We start from the raw sequence: 17,393 nt of genomic DNA, 5'->3' as shown, positions 1-17,393 counted from the left end.
GTTTTCTACTGACTCCATAGGGCGCATAGTGTTTGGACCCCAATGATTGCCAATTGACAGTTTGTAGAAGTGTGATTAGCTCTCATAGCAGGCATAACGGCCCACTGCAACACATGCACTCTAAATCAACGTCAGACACACGTGTGCTCTAGACGTGCTAACTTACGTTCATTTAGAAAATCAGTAAAATGTCATTTCACCTGTTGTGGTCACAATTTTTAAAACTCACAACTCATAAAATCTCAAAATATACATTTGAACAGCTTATTCTGCATTCAAAACAGCAAATTTCACCAAAAGGCGATGAGTTTACATCTATGTCAGTGCAGGGAAATCCACTGAAATCACAGTCCATTGTAATCGACCATACTCTGCAGTAAGAGCTTATGCTGAAATATGCTGGACACTCCTTTAAAGATCAGATGATGCAGGACAGAAGAACTTACTCTGTTTCTTGTAATACTCCTCCCATGCTTTGCTGTAGTCTGGACCAGTGCTCTGGGCTTGGCTCTGCTGACCTAAACACATCCAAACCACAGGACATCAGTATATTCAATCTTTTTACCTCTGAATACTGAAATGACGTCAGCTACTCTGAGAAGCTATGAGATTTAAGAAGAACTGATGTCTTCTACAGGTTTTTTTTTCTCCCTCCTCAGTGGACGATATGCCAACATGTCAGTTTGTCTAATAAACACACAGTCATATGCTAAAGTTTGGGAGCCCCTGGTCAAATGATGCTTTGTTGATTTTCTAAGTGGAAATAAGTTAATAAAACAGCCTCTACAGTGAACTGTTTATTTAATATTAATATATCAGAAAAACGTGGCCTGTGCCAAAGATCTATAATGCATGTTTAATATCGCTGTTGTCGGAAGAAAACCTCATCTCTTAAATGGTAACTTTACAGGTGAACGAAAAAACCTACTTTACTTTTAATGTAAGTCAATGGAACCAGAGTTTTTTCCAAGTTATTCTGGACTGTTTCTTTTGGTCCATTCATCATGAAATTTACACACAATGTAAAAGAGAACATCTATTTTCTAATTATGTCAAAAACTGAAAACTGACAAAAATGGAGAGGTTTTCTTCTGATAAACTATTATGCACTAAAAAAAAAAATTATAAATAACTTTTACATTTCATTACATTTTTCTGTAATGTTATTTTCACTTAGGAAATCAACAAAACGTCATCTGACCAGATGTGTTCAAACTTTCACATACTGCTACATTTTCACTATTTCTGGATGTAGCTCACATCAGCATAGCTCACCTTCTCCTGTCCTGAACAATGTGTTCTTGGCAACGCGCTCATATTTAGGCACCCGTTTCAGATTATATATGTGCAAATGTGTTATTAAAACGTTAAATTAGCATTTTACGGCACAGTTCGTCTGTTTTTTTCCCTCGCCCACTTTCCCGAATAATCAAATAGTGATTTCAGTATCTGAATACTGGCACCTTAAATGGTAAACTGAGTAACTGAGCACCAGTGCACAACACTAAATTTACGGTTAAGTTGTTGTGTCTAAGCATCCTGAGGCAGCAACTTTAACACCAAGTATTCCCACCAAAAGCTGGCTTACACAAAGCAAAAGCGCAGTGGGTAAAGTCAAATGGAACAGATAGTGAGAAAATAAATAAATAGATAAATAAAAAAAATAAATAAATAAATAAATGGTGAAGGTCATCATTGCAAACCCCCCCCCCACAAAAAAAATAAAAAATAAGAAAAAGGTCTCTAAAAGTCTCTACAAATGGAAAGGCAAAAATAGTCACTGTCAGAACAAAACTGTGTCTCAAACAGTAAATTGATAGAAGAAAACTTGTTTAACCTTTAATGGAAGTCAACGCCATGAGATTTAATTCTGTTGATTTCATCATGAAGTTTTACACAACGTAAAGGGCAGCTGGTGTTTTCAAATTATGTAAAAAATAAATAATGAAATAAAAATAAAAATTTGTTCCAACGGCGACAAAATATCTATAGTACTCTTTGAACATTTAAAGTACTAAACATAAAAAACCCTGAATCTCATCAAAACCCACAAATTAGCAGAAAAAAGTTTAAGCGAAAGTGAGACACTCTGAGGGACACTTGCCTAGCTTCTTATAATACTGCTCCCACGCTTTGGAATAATCCATCTGCCCTGTCTGAGATCCATTGTGACCTACAACAGACGAGAGACCAACAGTGTTGGAGAACTAAACCACCACAAGAGGAAATCGACAAGTGATGCATATGAAACAGAGCGTTTCAGTTTCTCTCATTTCTGTGCAGTTATCAGCTATTCATGTCACAGAGGTGGTGAAATGTGCAGGCTGTGATTCATTTGAGCCAGTCTTAGTGCGCCAAGTCACCGGGAGAATCTCATCTTCGAAAATTAGGGCTGTCATGATCAATTATATCAAATCAAATAAACAACTGATATTTTGATGATTAATCAAGTAATTAGAGATTTGAAAAAAAGGCCAAAACTGAAACTTAAATGAAACAAACAAATTATGCACATCTTTTCAAAATAAAGTGGAGAAAGTTCATATGGTGTCAAATTTAACACATTCATAATAACAGGAGTTGAAACAGCAGGCGCTGGATGAAAAACTGGGTTTTTCATGTTCACATAAACCCTACGTTTATATGACAAATTATAATTGTCAACTACTGAACACACACACACACACACACACACACACACCTCCGTCCAAAGTTTAAAAAAAAACAAAAAAAAAAAACAAAACAAAACTCATTTCTATCTGTTCATCCTGACTGTTTGACAGTGTGTAAAGGTCAGCTGGTGAGTCAAATTAAATATATCGCTGTTGGAAGAAAACCTCGTATCTCCAAAATGGTAACTTTACAGGAGAAGGAAAAAACATACTTTACTTTTAATGTAAGTCAATGGAACCAGAATTTCTTCCAAGTAATTTTGGGTCTTTTCTTTTGTTGCATTCATCATGAAATTTACACACAAAGGGAAAGACACTTTCAAATTATGTCAAAAACTGAAAAACGACAAAAATAGAGATACAAGTTTTTTTCCCGATAGCAGCGATATGTTAAAATAATAATAATAATAATAATAATAATAATAAAAGAAAACCTTGACCAATCACGGTTCCCGATATTTCTGTGCATGATCCAACAGATGCTAATTATTTTGGTCAGGGTTGCTGGTTGTTCAGCTGTCATTACTGATTCATTGGTGAATTTTATGCATGGAAAATGGCCAAATTAAAATGTATGACAATATAATTTCAATACTGCCTGCTGTCCATGCTCTATATGCTCTACTGAGATCATATATACAGCACTGGTTGAGAACTCACTGGGGTCCTGCTGGCCCTGAGGCTGCCATGTCTGGTATGTAGCACCCCATCCTCCAGTCATGAAAGTCTGCGGTCCACTAGCAGACCAAAAAACAAAAAACAGAAACAATAATTAGTAGAACGCCAACAAAACAGGTCACAAAACCTCAACAAACAACCCCATCCACACCACCGGGAAAGGGGGGACCAAAGGGAATACTGAGGATGGGCGAAAGGGCAAAAATACACTGTTGTTGTCAGAAGAAAACCTCGTATCTCCAAAATGGTAACTTTACAGGAGAAGAAAAAAACTGCTTTACTTTTAATGTAAGTCAATGGAACCAGACTTCCAAGTCATTTTGGGCCATTTATTTTGGTCCATTCATCATGAAATTTACATACAATATAAAGGGCAACAGGTATTGACAAACTGTGTCAAAAACTGGAAAACGTCAAAAACGGAGATACAAGGTTTTCTTCTGACAACAGCGATATCACAATACATAAAGGGCATTTTCACGGTACATAATATTTTACAGTATTTAATTTTTCAGAGGTTTAGGAACACACTGGAGGACTCAAGAGCACAATTAAATTCAGTGTAGTGGTGGGCAGCACGGACAAAAATTTACATCACAGTGTAGTTAAGATTTTTAACAGTTTTGGGATACATCACGGCATATTTATACATCTTTTTCCTAATAAAACCCATTTTTAATGCTCTACTAAATCTGTTTCGTAGATTAACAGTGGCTTACTATTAATATTTAACCTCTTATTCTCCAGGGTATATTTTGTTTTTTTCCATCTGAATTTCAGATCAAATCGTAAGGCAAATTATTCAGTAACTGTATGAAATGTAAATTTTTCATCTTTTTTTTCTTTAAAAGTTCCCCAAAAATTAACAGAAAATGTGTTATGACCACACATATTGCTATATGCTTACAATTTACTGCTGAAAGCCAAAAATCTTTGTAGTATTTTATAAAAATCATTTGTACAGAGCAGATCACTGAAAAGACGCCATCTGTTTATAGTTTATAGCTCAGATTTGTGGAAAAATGGGTCGACTTTCAGTAGAAAAAAAAAACTGAGTTCAGCTTCTTTTATTATAAGGGTTTAAAATTACATCACCCATCTATGTGACTGGAAAGAAGACAGTTTCAGCTCTCATACAACCCCCACCTTCTGAATGTAGCTTATGAAATATAAAAGTTATGAAGAATATAACGAAGTGCATTTTGGAACCACCGGTGGTCTCAAGGAGTTGAAGAGGTTAACAACTGAAGTAAATCTAGCAAGTTTTTTATTGGGTAAAATAGCAAAAACAGAACTAAACAACATAAAGAGAAAAGGTCAAAATTGCATTCTACCCCTTATGAGATGAAGGCGAGTGTGTTTAAGCACACAGCGGCTTCTCTGAGCCCAGCAGAAATAAGGCTGAATGTTTAAACTATAGAATTTCAAGACAGAAACACTCACTTCTGGTGCGGGGTAGCTGGTCCTTGGGTGAAAGGACTGAGGCCGAAACTGCTGCTGCCCCCCAACCCTGAGGCCTGCACGAAGAGGACAGAGGCAGAGTCAATGAACAAAGGTTGAAAGGTCACACAGGTCCTCACGCACTCCATTAAGCACTGCTGATTGATTGGTAGAGGGCAGGATAAACCCCTCGCTTTTACTAATGGTGCGAGTGCACCCCAAAACAAAAAGCATTGGGGGATGTATTAAGACCACCTACTAGAGAGCCAAAAGCAGCAAGAGAGAGTTTACAAACTGGTTTATGTACACCCACTGTTAAAAACAGCGTTAGGAACATTACAGTAATAAATACTGTTAATAAAACTGACCTAGATTCAAAAATATTCAGGAATTTTAGGAAAAAAATCAGAATATTCTACGTATAATGAAATTTCAAATTTCACCACAATTCAATTCTATTCAATTATTTTGGTGCAGAATTATTTAAAATAAAAAAATTTAAAAATAAAACGTCTTCTGGCCAAAAAAAAAAAAATCAGACTAATTAATTCAATTAAAATTAACTGAATTAAAATTAATTTAATGACAATGAATTCTGAATATACGTATAATGAAATTTCGAATTTCACCACAATTCAATTCGATTCAATTATGTTGGTGCAGTTCATAATTATTTAAAATTTAAAAAAATAAAATGTCTTCTGGGCAAAAAAAAAAAGACTAATTAATTCAAATAAAATTAACTTAATTCATAATAATCACAATTATTTCTAACATCTCAAAATCAAAGCAGCTCAATCACCACCTTCAGATCTGTGGATTAAACTGATGCATATTTAAACCGTGTAAATAGTGCCAGTCACAAGGCAACATTTTTCTTTATCTCAAAAGGTATCAAGCTGCTCAGAGAAGAAAAACCCACATCCTCAGTCTGGCAAGTTTTCACTTTCATTCTGCTACGTGAATTAGCCCAATTCTAATGATGACTTTCAACAAGTTTGCAATCCAATCTCAAGCAAAACCCCGGCGGCAGAAAGAACTTCTCTACCAAGTAAAGTCTCAGAACAGGCAGTTCCAATTTCATGTCTTCAAGTCAGTAGCGCTGGTGCACGTCTGTCAGTCACAGTTATATTTCTTTCTTTAATTTCAGGAGCCTTTATGTTAAATACATGAAGGCCCCTGTAGCTTAAGCCGATTTGTCTGGCTAAAAACAGACCAAAGAAAACTAACAACATTGAGGACAAATTTTTTGACTGATCAGCTGCTCACGATGAGAGAAGAAATTGGCGCCTTATTTGTGTAAAAATGCGTTGAGAGCGGCTATTCAACTCGCAGTAACTTTAATATTAAAAAAATACTGGTGTTAATATTTGCAGAAGGCAAAATATTATACACCGATCAGGCATAACATTATGACCACCTCCTTGTTTCTACACTCATTGTCCATTTTATCAGCTCCACTTACTGTATAGGTGCACTTCGTAGTTCTACAGTTACAGACTGTAGTCCATCTGTTTCTCTGATACTTTGTTAGCCCCCTTTTACCCTGTTCTTCAGTGGTCAGGACCCCCATGGACCCTCACAGAGCAGGTACTATTTGGGTGGTGGATCATTCTCAGCACTGCAGTAACACTGACGTGGTGGTGGTGTGTTAGTGTGTGTTGTGCTGGTGTGAGTGGATCAGACAGCAGTGCTGCTGGAGTTTTTAAACACTGTGTCCACTCACTGTCCACTCTATTAGACACTCCTACCTTATCAGTCCACCTTGTAGATGTAAAGTCAGAGACGATAGCTCATCTGCTGCTGCACAGTCTGTGTTGGTCATCCTCTAGTCCTTCATCAGTGGTCACAGGTCGCTGCCCACAGGACGCTGTTGGCTGGATATTTTTGGTTGGTGGACTATTCTCAGTCCAGCAGCACTGCTGTGTCTGATCCACTCAGACCAGCGCAACACGCACTAACACACCACCACCACATCAGTGTTACTGCAGTGCTGAGAATGATCCACCACCCAAATAGTACCTGCTCTGTGAGGGTCCATGGGGGTCCTGACCACTGAAGAACAGGGTAAAAGGGGGCTAACAAAGTATCAGAGAAACAGATGGACTACAGTCTGTAACTGTAGAACTACAAAGTGCACCTATATAGTAAGTGGAGCTGATAAAACGGACAATGAGCGTAGAAACAAGGAGGTGGTCATGATGTTATGCCTGATCGGTGTATATTGTGTATCTGTATTCCACTACTGTGTAAACACTTCTCACAGTCACATGTATTTTTTTTTAAAAGTATTGTAACCCAGCTGACCATCCAAATGCCATCATATGCAAACACAAGTGAAGTCCGTGCTTCAGTATAAATCCACAATTCGTACCCCTATCTTCTCGTCGATCAGCTGTCTGGCCATTTCGATCTGCTGCGGGGTGCCTCTGATGGAGAAGATGCGCACGTTGGGGTCAGTGTTGGGAGGAGGATTCCTCTGCAGCTCCACATGAGCTCCAGACTGCTGGTTGATGTTCTTAATGGTCTCTCCGCCTGAGGAAAACACAAAGGTGTGACAACAGTAAGTACTAGGGCCATTTTTATGTACCTATGAGAGGTATTTGTCTTATCCTTTTTGCTAATTAAATCAGTAATCAAGTAATCTATTGATTATTTTGATGATTATTCAAGTTATTATATATATATTTTTAAGTGCCCGACCTAATACCTAAATCAAACAAACTACGCATATCCTTTCAAAATACTTCACTGGTAAAAGTTTATATCATGTCAAACTGAACACATTAATCATAACAGTAGGAGTTGAAACATGCAGCCGCTGTTGCTCTCACTGGATGAAAAACTGCAGTTTATGTTCATTTTATCCCCACGCTCAAAAAAGTTAGTAATGAATCATTGAAATTCACACACAATTTCTTTAAAAAACCCTCACATTTCTCTCTGTTGATCTTATCTTTGTAAGTATTTGTTTCAAAATATATGCTTCTGTTTTATTCCCACAAGCTGAACCTTGAGAATCCACAATTATGGTAAGAGACAATAAAAACATTACTAACAAGCCAATGCAAGATCCAGCAACAGACATAAAAAAAAACCCTCTTGTAATTTGATATTTATTATTACTCATTAGTTATATCTCATTAAAACAAAGGGAGAAATTCTACTGAAAGTGCAGATTCTTTTCCTCAAGTTGGTAACGTGTTTGTAATAAAACTACGTTTCAACATTTGAATTTGCTGACATTGTTTTTGAGTGAAATCCTGTTGTTCTGCATATCGAGCAGGATGTTTTATTTTCAAATGTCATCAAACCTGTTGTGTAGATGTTCTTGGGCGCTTTGCCCCTCTCTTTTGATACTCTAGATCAGAGGTCGGCAACCCAAACGTTAAGAGCCGCCATTGTGTCCTTTCAACCAACTTGAAACCACCTTGGGGGCCAAACTTTTCTGTCCATTTTACCATTGTGGCTGTGAATATGCCTCAGTATGTGCTGATGTTCTAGTATAGGCTAAAAATATAATATAACAGAAAACGCAGACTTGCTTTGCTCTGCTTTGAACTTTAGCTCAGCTGTACTCGCTTTTCCCGCATCTCCGGCAGGAAACTTTTCCTCAGAAGTAGAACAGTTTCTTGTAAAATGTCTCAACGTTCAACATTTTACGAGGGTGAAGTCGCTTCTCATTCGCCAGCTTCTTGATGGAATTTTTCCGTTCCACCTTAAATGAATGTAACTGCTGCACCATTTAAGGTGGAACGGGCAAATAAGCCCATTCGTCTTTAAATTATCGATGTGTATTCAAAAATCTCTCTGACATTTCGTTAGCAACTTACCAGCTGGGCGAAATTTCTGTCTGCGCACCAGCCTTCAGGGTTAAAGGGTGAATTAGCAGTTCTACATTAACTCCAGAGTTTAAGACCATTTACTGTTAAACTGTGTTGAACGATCAGCAGAGCTTTATTTTACTGTAAAGGAGGATTATTTTATTTTTACCTACAAATCTGATTCTGCTGTGGAGCCACAACAGGGCAGTAATAGAGCCACGTGTTTCCGCCCCCTGAACTAGATGAACAGTGACAAGCAGACTGTCTCTTGCAGAAACCGTGAAAGGGATCCACACGGCCAACATTTTGACTGTTGATTTGCTGCTATTCCAACAGTGTTTCCAATGACCAGCACAGGGAAGCAAAGGGCCAAACAGCGTTTTTAAATCAACATATATTTTAAGTTATTTTCCCTGATCAAAATTCACTTCTGACCTTTTTTTCCCCTCCTTGTTTCAGCCAAAAACTAAAAAGTGCCAATTTAGCACATTCTAACTACCGTTTTCAGAGGCCAAAACTTGGGCGCATTCCCACTTAAAGCTGCTGGGCTGCCAAGTGCTTTTCCATTCATTACCCGTTTAACATGTATAACAATCAGACAATGGCTGACAATTTGTTTTCACAGAAGGTGAGACAACAAGTAACACTAACAGACTGACACATCATCAGTGGTCAAGGAAGAAGTGCCTCCTCAGCAGCATAAGCGATGGACAAAATTGGAGCGTATCCTTCCCTGAATCCAGGCTTTTCTTCACCTTATGAAGGGAAAGGCTGAAGACAGGGCTTTGTCTCGTGGTCCCCTGCTCAGCGACAATGTCTCTAAAAAGCTTCCTGTGGGTGTATGTGTGAAAGGGGGAGGTGGGGGGGTGTAGGGATGTCCCCAAAATCAATTACACGTTTGTTCACTTCAGGGTGACACTCGCTTGACCCAACCCGACCCCAGACTGAAAACAGTGCTCAATGAGTCCCCGCCCACCTCGGACTCCTCGCCAAGGCCGATGGACTAGGCATGGGCCATTAAGCTATTGTCAAACAAATTTAACTTCTGCAATAATGAAGCCATTATGAGCTCTCCAGGCACAACAGAGCAATGAATGAAGACACTGACCGTTCAGTTCATGGACTAGGCCCGGTCCTGGCCAACTCACTGGGCCTTATATGGGACGGGTTTAGTTATGGGAAATGAAGGAGAGGGGGGCTCTTAAATGGCGTGAGAGTTCTGCTGGTGGTCTTAAATGCTGAGTGAAAAGACGCTCAGGCTAAGCACTTAGCCTAAACAATGAAATGTGTGTCTCAGACTTGAGAGTTTAACAACTCGGGAAGCCAACAACTTGAATGCAACAGATTAGACGTGAAAGCTGTGTCTGTGCACATGACGGACATCAACAAACTCCTCGAGACCACCGGTGGTTCCAAAACGCACTTCGTCACATTCTTCATAACTTTTATATTTTATAAGCTACATTCTAAAGGTGGGTGTCGTATGAGAGCTGTAACTGTCTTCTTTACAGTCAAATAGATGGGTGATGTAATTTTAAACCCTTATAATAAAAGAAGCTGAAATTCAATTTTTTGTCAACTGAAAGTCGAACCATTTTTCCACAAATCTGGGCTATAAACTATAAACAGATGGCGTCTCTTCAGTGATCTGCTCTGTAAACATTATTTTTATAAAAAAATACAAAGAGCGTCTAAGATTTTTGGCTTTCAGCAGTAAATTGTAAGCATATAGCAATATGTGTGATCGTAAGACATGTTCTGTTAATTTGAGGGGAGCTTTTACAAAAAATAAATAAATAAAATAAAATTTTACATTTATTTCGTGCAGTTACTGAATAATTTGCCTTACGATTTGTTCATGTGAATTCAGATGGAAAAAACAAAATATACCCTGGTGAATAAGAGGTTTAAATAATCATAAAAGAGGTGGGCAATAAGGCAAAAAGTGTAATATTGCAATACTTCAAGAGGTTTTCACGAAACATGATATATATTTTTTCAAACATCAGGGCATAGCCATGACGGTTGTATTTTGATGATCAGCAAAAAAAATTAAAATTATAAAAAAAAAAAAATTAAAACAGGCATATTTTGAATCATATATTTTGGCTAAATATTCAACCGAGTTAATTTAGAAACCACTTAATGCATTTTAAGAAAAGGTGAAAAGCTGCAAATCACAAGCGCAGAAAACGCTACCTTTGCCAATCACAAGGCCACACTTGTCTGCTGGTATCGTGTACGTCACTTCCTGAAGTCCACCTGGAGCTCCCATGTTCCAGTCTCCTCGGCCTCTTCCCCGGCCCCTGGATCCTAACGCACCCCCAAAACCATCCCGCTCCTGAGGGGACACAACAGACCACCACAATGAGTGACGTTTTACCTGAAGCTTCACAGCAGTTTCCACCAAACACTGAGGATCAAGAAACAGTGAGGGTTTTACCACAAGGGCCATTCATATGACCTAATAATGACACCCCTTTTAAGGAGCTACAAATCTGAATAACCGCCAGTACCAGCAGATACATGATCAAAAATGAGAAACTAATAGTTTTAAAATGGTTTTAGTTCAACTCTGCTGTTACCCTGGGAGTTGGGGTGGGAAACAGCAATATATTTTACAGAATCCGCAGTAAATCTTGCTGATTGGGCTTCAGCAAAGATCCCAACTGATTTTACCTTTGATAAAACAAACTGTAGAAATAACTTCAGGTTATATTAATCCTGTGCAAACCGCCATTTCGCTAAATACTGCATCACATCCTGTGGAAAAGACGTTTTTACAGTTTTTCATAAGTGTGGAGTCACTTAAAGAAACATTTACTTGTATTCTCAGTGCCTTAAACCAAGCTGATGTGTATTATCCAACCCTAATATACGAGTCCTTGTTCAATGCACAACTCTAAACATTAAAACGTTTTGATTTTATAAATAGATAGATAGAACTTTATTGATCCTGACGGGAAATTGCAGTGTTTCAGTAGCAAGACATAATTTCACATAAACTTACATAACCTATCTAGAAATAGAAATAAAAGTAGACATAAGTTAAAGTATAAGAGACTAGAAATAAAGTATATCTATTTGCATATTTACGTGGCATATGAGACAGATTTGTTGTATTTACGTGACAGCAGGCACTGAGTGGTATGAAGTAAACTAAAAGCACAATGAATATAGAGATAACTAGCTAGGAGTTGCAGCAGTATTACAGTGTAAAGTGTGCAGTGAAAGTGTCATTACAGCAGCAGGTTATGATCTATTACAGTGCATAAAGGCTAAGAAAGATCTCACACAGCAATATGGACTGTTGCTGCTAACTGCCAAGCTAAAGAGACACTGCATTTACATAAAACTTACTTAAATATTAGTTTACTGTTTGTGGACAGCCACATGTGTGGCATATGTAAGTTTTTGGTGTGAGAGCAATGCATAAATGAAGTAGCCCCTCCAATCTCGGTCATTTATACCCATATTTCTTATCATATTCACATGCATTACAGGCATCCTGTGGAAATTACATTTACACCCCCCCTCACCCTCCAACGTAAAACTAATCCTGTCCGAATAGCACTTCAAACACTACGTACTACATCAGCCAAGTCGGATTTTAAACTGCAAGTAAGTAAAAGCATGATGACCATCTATTTAGGTTGGTGAAGCACAAGAAGATGGACAAGCTAATGAGCGACTAATCCAATTTCACATATAAAATGAGTGTAACTTCAAAGTCTTTCTGCTGGACTTAGTAGAGAAAACCCATCCAATGTGACTTGAGGAGTGTTGTACCTGTGCTGTGTGAACCAGCTCGTTGATGAGGTGAACCGCATGCTGACATCTGTCCGGCTGGCCCATCACCTGAGCAATCCGGTCTGGACTGATTCCATCATCTGAAACACAACAGCACAACAAAGATGCACACATAAATGACTATGTACACCAGCAGACACCTCCACTAGAGGTGTAAGACAATGGCCCAGTCCCATTTCACCCCTCGCCCCTAACACTCAGCCCTTAGCCCTCTGTTTTGCGCATTCACGTCTAGGGGTAGAGTGTCCCAATTCTTGTTGAGATAGAGGGGTAGGGTGAAGTGTTAGGCCTACACAGCCCCCCAAACGGAGGTTTTTCAGAGACTCCAAACAGAGAGATATGAGAAAAAAAGAAAAGGCCGCAAGATGGCTGAGCAAGAGACCAAAGGAACCCACAAATGTGAGAATTTTCTCCATTAAAAATTACGATAACCACTGTATTTTCTTAGTTTGTCGCTTCAGTGTATTATGGTCGTTTTCTTCATAACAAGCATTAAAAAAAATAAATAAAAAAATAAATATTCACTACTTGCATGCTAGCTAACTTTCCCGTTCCACCTTAAATAGTCCAGCAGTTCTGATGCCTAAAGCGCCAGAATGTAACTGCTTCATCATTTAAGGTGGAACGGGAAAAGTCAAACAAGAAGCTGGTGAATATCTGACTTCAGCTTCGTATCACCAAAGAATTAGCGGTGGGTGATAATAAATCTCCAGTTATGCTTTGCATTGTGTTAAAATTCATAACGGATTTGGTCCAATGACAAAAATGGTCCAATATTAACTTGAATGAAATTTTGTTTCATTAACTTCCATTATAACCTTTTCTTGTGAAGTTACTAATTTGGAGATACAAGGTTGACGATGCGCCTCGTTAAGTGTTTTCGTTTAATATGTAATCTGTCATAAATGAACCCAGATAATGAATAAACTGTCTTTCCTCGTAGCCTGCGGTGACGAACACGTTTCCATCAAAGTTCCTAAAACGAACAGAATTTCACAGAGTCTATTAACAATACTTAAGCAAACCTAAAAGGGCATTTGACAATTTTTTTTATTTCTGCAAAGTTAAATCATTACGATTTACAGTAGGGGTGAGCCGAAGAATTTGACGCTTCTAAAAGCTCCCTCACTGAAAGTTACTACATAAAATAGTCATGAATACAGAGTCTGATACATTGTTTTACAACTGCTTTGAGATAATTTTGTCATAAAATTTATTTTTTTTTAATTAAATTCACGTTGGAGAGGTACATGCAGTGTTGTGGAGCAAAACAGTCCTCAAAGAAAGTTTATTCTACCACTGTTTTACCACAATTACCTATGATAGCTCAGAAGATTTGCACACAATCTTATTTTAATTCTTAATACAAGTAAAAATATATATAATCTCCTTAACATCTGTATTTGTAGCCCTGCTGCAGCTATTCAAAGGCAAAAGCACCAACATTGTAATTTCCAAAAGGACTGACGACTCCCTGTTGAGACACAAGCGTGCGTAAAATAACTCGCTGCGTTATTAATCTCTCCTAAACCCGTCAACACTTCAGTGGCATCTCCTTTAAAGACTTAAGGGATTTGGATGATGTAACCCTGTCCTTACGCGCCCTCAGTCCACTGAGATTCGGTTGTCTGTACTTGCACTTCCGCAAATCACAGCAGAGCACCACACCTTCTCAAGGTAATTAAGCCTGAAAGAAGAGAGTTCTGGGGATACAGCCTCAAGACCTTCACTCAGATCATAACACCAGAGCGGTCAGACCGGAGCCCGTATGCCACACTGACCTGGTTTGAACTGGATCCTCACACCAGCATCGTTCTGGATCTTCTTAATCATCTCACCGTTTCTGCCAATGACGATGCCCACAGCAAACCTCGGCACGGCCACCTGTTCAGAGACATGTTGCATCAAAATAAGCTTCCACATAAACCAGACATGGCCTGGCATCACTTTAGTGTTCCTATTTAATGAATTGCGATAGTTTATCACAGTGCTGTGAATTTGTATTGATATGGTCATGTACAAATGTCCAAAAAAGTAGTTATAAAGTTCAGGTTTAGCTAGAGAGATGTGGGCAATTTAAAAATGCACAAACTAGGGCAGCGCAGTATATTAATACTGACCTCCACAAAACTGACAGGAGGCTACAGTGTGCAAATGAGTCCTCTTAAGCCTTTGAGGGGCCCATATTCCCAACAAGGAATGTTTCAGATCCGAGTGGTTTTTGAAGGTTGCACAACAAAATTTGGAGATTTGTATTCAGTCTGATACCAATTTGTACGAGAAAACACATGAATAGTACAGGGTGTTTCAAAAAGATTCATCCGATTTTAAAGCGCCATATTTTTACAACCGTGAGGCGCCTAGGAACCAATCACAATCCAATTGAAAGAGGAGGTCATAGAGTTTCTGACTGTCAGTGGAAGATGGCTTCAGTCTGTGAGGAGATGAGACCCCTGAGCAGAAAGCGTTCTGCGTTCTCCACTTCAATAAGAGTGAATCCATCATAACTGTGCAGCGTGATTTTCGCCAGCACCTCCAACAGTTCAGAGCGTTCGTCGCTGGTTCCACAACACTGGACGATCTCAGAAATCTCACTGAAAGAGCCGTGAGTGCAGCGACACCCGACATGCTCAATCCAGTATGGGATGAATTTGACTATGGTGTTGATGTTGTCCGTACAGCTGGAGGAGGTTCATACTGAGCACTCGTAAAATTACATAAACTTTATGCTCATAAATCATTTACAGTTTACCGCATTGTCCTGTGATGATTTAAGTGAAGCGAAATACATCGTTTTGAAATCGGATGAATCTTTTTGAATCACACATATTTTAAGTCCCACTTTTTTTGCTACTGACCAATAATTCAATGATAAGCGATGACCGTTCTGTTCTGAATGAACTCACACGCTCGCTCAGAGAGAAATAAAGTGCGTCCAACAATAAAAGAAGCCTTGTCCATGTTTTATATTCGTGATAGAAAACACGGCAGCACACAGAAAGTGTCGATTTCACACACGGAAACCAGATCAAATGATTTTACTGTTAGCAAAAGGAACGTGCATGCAGCACAACTCCTCCAGCGGCAGATTTATATGAGCATTTATATGAGTTTTTTTTTCCCTGTCTTCACTAATCACAGATGTTCTGGAAGCGCGTGAAGGAATCTGAAGGAACACAGTTCAACATGCAAACATGCACACATTCATTTAAAATCATTCTTACATTGTGTGAATATTTCATGATGAGCGGATCAATAGCAACGGCCTTGAAGAGTCTGCAGCTGTATGCAAACTGCAGCAACTTTAAGGTGGAATTTTCCTCTGACACCAGCAGCATTAACATTTCAGATGAATGATTCTTTAAATAAGGGGCAACAATCCATGTTGGCTCAAAAATAATGCAGGGTCGGCTTTAACCAAGCCAAACAGGTTCACCAGTGTTCTTAATATACTTCAATGCATAGTGCAATCACAATAGTTGGCAATACAAATCGCAATGTGCTATGGCGTGCATGTGCTTACATCCAAACTGCTTCCTCCCAGCCTGGAGCCGAAGTCACCTCTGCCAGTCCTGAAGTCTCCCTGGTCCTTTTCCCGGATGATCTCCACTACCAATTCTCGTGCTTGCTGTGGAAGACACGATGCACAAAGCCAAGCTGTATTAAAGCCACAGAAAACGCTAAACCAATAAAAGCTCCCATCTGTGGTTAAACAGAATGAAATGGCCCTGAAGGGGTGATGAGTCTCCAGTGTATGTTAAAACAAAACAAGCATAAGTGGACTCACCTGCACTTTAAAGGGATCCCCAGTGATTCTCAAAGGCTTGTCTGCACCGGTGGGCATTGGGCCGTCCTGAATCATGATCATCTTCACTCCTGTCCTCTCCTGAAGCCCAAAGAGGAGATAAGAGGGAGTGAAGCCGGGCTCGTTATCCAATTTGCATATCAATGCTGTTATATTAAAACCTATAAACACCATCATTAGTTTTATTTTTATTCTACTTTTAAACTCATACGTACATTTTTATACACAAGGTTTTACATTGTATGAATATTTCGTGATGAAACGATCAACAGTCTAAAAACCACTTAGAATAAAATTATTACACATATAAATATATTATTGTACACTATACGTTTTTCTTTTTTCTGTAAAGTCACCATTTTAGAGAGGGAAGGTTTCCTCATAACAGCGATGATATACAAATGTTAATCTGAATATAAACACATCCAAAACGTCAAGGTTCCATGCTATCGAACATAATTGATTTTGAAAACCGCACATGGAAAAAAAAAAACAAAAAAACAAAAAACAATAAACAATAGAAATCCAATCAATATTGTAATTATTCTGCCAAAACATAAAAGACAGGCTTGGTCAGTATGTATGCATTGACCAAGCCCTCCTACATTTAAAACATACGAGCCAATTACTCCATTGTTTATTTGAGAGAGAAGTGCACCTGAAGTTGTTTAATGGTGTCGCCTCCTTTCCCAATGACCAAGCCCACTTTGCTGGCCGGGATCAGGATCTCCTGGATGGCGTTGTTGCTGTCCATCTCGTTGTGGAAGCCAGGGCCGTTCCGACACCGGTCCACGATCTGACCGAGGAGGCGCTTCGCCTGCCTGATGGGCACAATAAACAGAGGGGTCAGAACCAGCAGACAGTAGTGAAGAGAAGACACACATGGAAACGGGAATTGCTGTCAAACTTCACTCATATTGCTTAAAAAAAGAAAATATACTACAGCTACTCCTTCACAGTGTTAAAGCTATACGCCATGAATGTGTCCCACCATTTCAAGAACAAAGCATGGTAAACATTGAAATAAAAATGGTTAAAAAAATGAAAATAAAACTAAAAGAAACATTAAATAAAGTGTTAAAATTTGCCAAGTGCTCCATGAGTGTTTGTGTGTCTCACTAGTTCACCAAATAATCTGTGCAGATGTTATTACTGTGATATAAT

The 17,393-nt window shown here is 38.7% G+C and overlaps 1 protein-coding gene across 4 annotated transcripts in view; it reads right to left on the bottom strand.

Annotated features, from left to right (window-relative positions):
* fubp3 (far upstream element (FUSE) binding protein 3) overlaps positions 1-17,393 on the bottom strand; it is a 50,349-nt gene that overhangs the window by 1,736 nt on the left and 31,220 nt on the right. The window contains exons 7-17 of one of the 4 annotated variants that reach the window (XM_036580708.1): positions 16,888-17,050; positions 16,212-16,310; positions 15,948-16,052; positions 14,206-14,308; positions 12,404-12,504; positions 10,814-10,955; positions 7,165-7,325; positions 4,794-4,867; positions 3,333-3,418; positions 2,105-2,173; positions 447-518 (exon numbers count right to left, since the gene is read on the bottom strand). In XM_036580708.1, coding sequence (XP_036436601.1) covers positions 447-518; positions 2,105-2,173; positions 3,333-3,418; positions 4,794-4,867; positions 7,165-7,325; positions 10,814-10,955; positions 12,404-12,504; positions 14,206-14,308; positions 15,948-16,052; positions 16,212-16,310; positions 16,888-17,050 — 1,175 coding nt within the window. The remainder of the gene's footprint in view (positions 1-446; positions 519-2,104; positions 2,174-3,332; positions 3,419-4,793; positions 4,868-7,164; positions 7,326-10,813; positions 10,956-12,403; positions 12,505-14,205; positions 14,309-15,947; positions 16,053-16,211; positions 16,311-16,887; positions 17,051-17,393) is intronic. The other 3 variants (XM_036580709.1, XM_036580710.1, XM_036580711.1) reach the window with 3 other exon arrangements.

The sequence above is a fragment of the Colossoma macropomum genome, unplaced genomic scaffold, assembly GCF_904425465.1.
Source record: "Colossoma macropomum unplaced genomic scaffold, Colossoma_macropomum, whole genome shotgun sequence".
NCBI classification, from domain to species: Eukaryota; Metazoa; Chordata; class Actinopteri; order Characiformes; family Serrasalmidae; genus Colossoma; species Colossoma macropomum.
Note: the sequence above shows the minus strand (reverse complement) of the source record. Positions and strands in the feature narration are given on the sequence as shown.